General features: G+C 42.1%; 1 protein-coding gene across 18 annotated transcripts in view; it reads left to right on the top strand.

Moving 5' to 3' along the window:
* Positions 1–2,827, top strand: part of LOC103375440 (ictacalcin-like) — a 22,534-nt gene extending 19,707 nt beyond the window's left edge. For 11 of the 18 annotated variants that reach the window (XM_008305716.1, XM_008305730.1, XM_008305731.1 and 8 more), the window contains 2 exons: positions 2,271–2,393; positions 2,650–2,827. In XM_008305716.1, coding sequence (XP_008303938.1) covers positions 2,277–2,393; positions 2,650–2,793 — 261 coding nt within the window. In that variant the 5' untranslated portion in view covers positions 2,271–2,276 and the 3' untranslated portion in view covers positions 2,794–2,827. Of the gene's footprint in view, positions 1–1,851; positions 1,864–2,059; positions 2,065–2,268; positions 2,394–2,649 lie in introns of those variants that run through there. The other 7 variants (XM_008305715.1, XM_008305718.1, XM_008305729.1 and 4 more) reach the window with 4 other exon arrangements.
* Positions 2,828–4,245: the final 1,418 nt, after the last annotated feature.

The raw sequence follows: 4,245 nt of genomic DNA, 5'->3' as shown, positions 1-4,245 counted from the left end.
AGCTTTGTACTAAGAGAGTAACTAATGTACAGTACAAATATTACAGTGTGGTGTATGTATTGTGTGTATGTAAATAAAGCTTAAAATGAAGACCTAACAAATAGAATAATGCAAAAGTTTAAAGGTTGTTTATTATCAGTCTACATGCTTGCTAACACTTTTCTAAACTTTAGAACCCAGCTGACCCGGAAGGCGTGGACGGTTTCATGACAGCATTGGACACAAACGGTGACAACAGGGTGGATTTCAAAGAATTTGTTGATGCGATCGGTGTATTGCTTGCCCTTTCTATGAATGACCTCAGCTAACAATCCGCTGAGTGAAAGAGAAAAGCGTCTCCTGACAGCTGCTCTGAAGAAGGCACAGATGTTTACTCGAGCTCAAAGGCATTAATGGACGCTAAGAGATGACAAGGAAGTCATGATGACATTTTATTGTAATGCAAAATTGAATAAACTTTTCTTCAAACAACTGGAGTTGTGCGCTTTGTCTATTGCAACATAACTTTAATGACAATATTTGTGCCAGTTTTAAATGGTTGCACATATATACAGTATATCAATAAATACATGTATTGATTAATTAAACAAACAAATAACTACACTGTAGAAAAAAGCTAGGTCGGTAGCTAGATGGGTGGATACAGAGATAGAATAGCAATATAATATGCATACAAGAATATGCTTAATACTCTTGTGGCTAAATACAGATTTTCAAGGCCGGATGATCACACTGATAAGGGGGTCAACTGTTCCTTTGAACAGCACAGCAGAAGTAAAACTATTTGTCAGGTGCTCTAGTAAAGTGTTTTAGACAATCCTTTCTATCAACTTTCAACCACAGTGAATGAGGCCTAATTTTCTGCAACCAGTCGCAAGCAGTCTAAAAGACAGGGGACTGGTAAAAATAAAAAAAAAATTTAAAATGGATAAATAAAAATCACCCAATCGTAATCATCACAATTATAGTTACAAGCAAACGTCATTATCACGTTGAGGAGGAACCTGTATAAGAATCTGCAGCCACAAATGTGTTGTAAATCAAGTGTGGCACATTGCATTTTACGCACATACACAACAGGGTGTGTGTGACTGTATAATTGGTCTTTACTTGGCAGCTTCTGTGCCTTTAGCTTCCACGAACTCCATAGCCTTTTCTTTGACTGCTTGGATGCTCTGCGGGGTGCCGTGCTTCTTCTCATACTCCAAATAGCGCTTAAAGAAGAATTTAATCTTCTTCACTGAAACACTCAGGTGGATCACTCGATCAAAGAGCGCCCTGACATCCTTCTGTGATCCGTGTTTGACCAGGAGGTCGATGAAACTGGACCAGAGGTCGGTACGTTTTGGGTAACTCGTGAGGACTTTGTCAAACATGCTGCGACCTTTCTCTACGTCACCAAAACAAAACAAAGCAGGGGAGTGATGGCACTCCCCTGCTGGGAAATCTGAATCTCCTTTGTTATCTTCTCCTGCTGAAGAAGTACTAATAATACAAACAACAGTTACACCTACAGACTAATAGCTACACACAGGTTTACATTCGCTCTACGTTAGACCAGCATTTTACATCACTCACAGCATAAACTTTAAAGCAAGACTTTGCTGCGACTTTTATCCTGTTGTAACAAGAGCATTATTTTTTTCATTTTATGCTTAAAAATGTCTTGCCACAGATGAAGTGAGTTTGTTTTGTCAGATGAAACTTGAATGTTCAACTGATTCTGGGTCCAGAACTGACCTGGACTTTTCCTAATAACTTTCTTTGTTGTTCATAAGCACAGTTGTGGCCACGCAGTCTTCTGTGACCCTAAACGACATTTGTTTTGCACAGTTTTGCCTCCAGAACAAGAAAGTCAGACAGGTTCGATCACATCGAATGCCTGCAGCAGTTACGAGGAAAACAAAACATTTGGTATCCAAACCTCTAACAACCTGTAATTGGTGTGCAAACAGATAAAAGAACTGTTGCGTTTGCCAGCCTACCTTCAAGGCAACTTGCGAAACAGTCATCAGTGATCTTACATCTACAGACTCATGTATGTAGCCTTGAATTTTCCTTACAGTGTGCAGCTTTCTATTTTTTTTAGATGTTCATTGAGCTGGGCTGCAAGGTGGTGCAGTTGGTTAGCACTGTTGCCTCGCAGCAAGAAGGTCGCCGGTTCGTGTCCTGGTGGGGGCACCGGGATCTTTCTGCGTGGAGTCTCCATGTTCTCCCCGTGCAGCGTGAGTTCTCTCCGGGTTCTCCGGCTTCCTCCCACAAGTCCANAGTCAGCGATGAACCTCCTCATCAAAGCCTTTCATAAATACTCCGGCAAGGAGGGAGATGCCAGCACCCTGACTAAAGGGGAGCTGAAGGACCTTCTTCAGAGTGAACTGGCGGGATTTATTGGTGTAAGTGTCCTCTGGCCTTGTTATACTGAGTCCTGCATAGAGACTGTATGAACACACCGTCCTATTGCACATGAGTTTTGTACCAAAAGAGTAGTAAATGTACGAATGCTATAATATGGTGTGTATTTATTCAAGCATGATTAGACTGAGTGACATTTTTCCTCTGTTTAATGATCAGGGACAACGACAGCTTTAAATAAACGCCTAACAAATGGGATGATGCATGAGTCCACATGTTTGCTTTCCTCAACTACAGAAATCCACCGACAAGGCAGGAATAGATAAAATCTACAGCAACCTGGACTCAAACTCCGACGGCCTCGTGGATTTCACGGAGTACGTCACCCTGGTGTGCTGCATCACTACGCTGTGCAACGACTACTTGTGCGGCAAGAAATGAGGATCCAAGCGCCACCTTGGGGCCAGCTGAGAGAGCTGCCTCTAATACCCCTTTTCCACCAAGAAGCACCAGGTACTAGTTCTGTGCTGGTGCTAGTTCCAGTGCTTAGTTGGTTCCAAACAACTTTTCCATGGAGCCAATTAGAGCCACGCCATACGTCACTGCATACGTAGCCATTTACCGAACAACGCTCGCGTCACACGGAAGTCCACACAGGACTCCAGACTGACTTTTTTACCGGTGTGACCAACTTTCTCATTTGTTCGCACTTCTCACCTTGTCATAGGCAAAACATATGACTTGCTGAACATTTTCTTATCGATTGACGCTACAGTTTACGATGTTCCTGCTTCACATAGCAGGCTGTTGGTGGCCGTGGTGCTCAGACCGGTGTGCGACCAAAAATAACTTTAAAAAGAGTAAACCGGGGCATTCTAATGCCAGATTTGTCCAAGATGAAACCGAGTGATTTCTTTCCATGCGGTCTTTTCTATGAGCGGAATAAACAGCGCACCAGAAGGCCACATTTCTAAGTGTGAATACCGCAGCACACCAAAGTAATAAAAGTGCTGGTTTCCAACACTGTGGTGCTGCTGGTGGGACACAGTTGTACCGGATTTCAGGGTGCGTTTGTGTAAAACCTCTGTGTGTCCCGGGACTCATTCCAATGCATTTGTGATCGGACCAGAGACGTCCTGGCGAAAAATGACACAAACCACCACTTGTGTGTCCCATTCGTGGGTCCCGTTGGTGATGATAACCCCGCCCCCAGGCCTTGACGTACTCGGTGCTTAGCTCTGGCCCAGCAAAGAGCTGGTTCTTGCTCAGCACCAGTTTTGAGAAGCTGGAGCTGGTGCTTAGGCGGTGGAAACACAAAGAACTGGTGCTAAGTCAGGCACGAGCACGGAACTAGCACTGGAACTGTCTTGTGACAGCTGTTCTGAAGAATTATGTTATATTGCAATGCACAATTAAATAAACTTTTCTCCAAAGGGCAAGTTTATTTAAGTTGGAGTTGTGCACTTTGTCTATTTCAACATTAAGAGAACAAGATGGCGCCGAGGATGACTGTCACGGTGTGTTGATGCGTTCTGTTTTGTCTTGTTTTCTTAGTTAACTTAGTTTTTAGTCAGTGTCTGTTGCACCTCCATGCCTTCATGTTGCACTCTTTTGATAAATGTGTATGTAATTATCAATATATCTGCACCCTCCATATTCTTGTAAACAATGCTACAGTTTTATGGTTCTTATTTAAATTTAACTTTAATTCTTAACTCCACAATATTTTTTTTTGCTACTGCTTTGCACTATTACAGTTGTTTTTATTTGTAGTCACTTTTATTAATATATTTTAATCTTGTACATTGTACCTTAATGTATATTTATTGTTGCACCGACCCAGATAGATAGATAGATAGATAGATAGATAGATAGATAGATAGATAGATAGAT

Source organism: Stegastes partitus, unplaced genomic scaffold (assembly GCF_000690725.1).
Source record: "Stegastes partitus isolate 25-593 unplaced genomic scaffold, Stegastes_partitus-1.0.2 Scaffold2594, whole genome shotgun sequence".
NCBI classification, from domain to species: domain Eukaryota; kingdom Metazoa; phylum Chordata; class Actinopteri; family Pomacentridae; genus Stegastes; species Stegastes partitus.
This window is presented reverse-complemented; position numbering and strand designations above follow the sequence as displayed.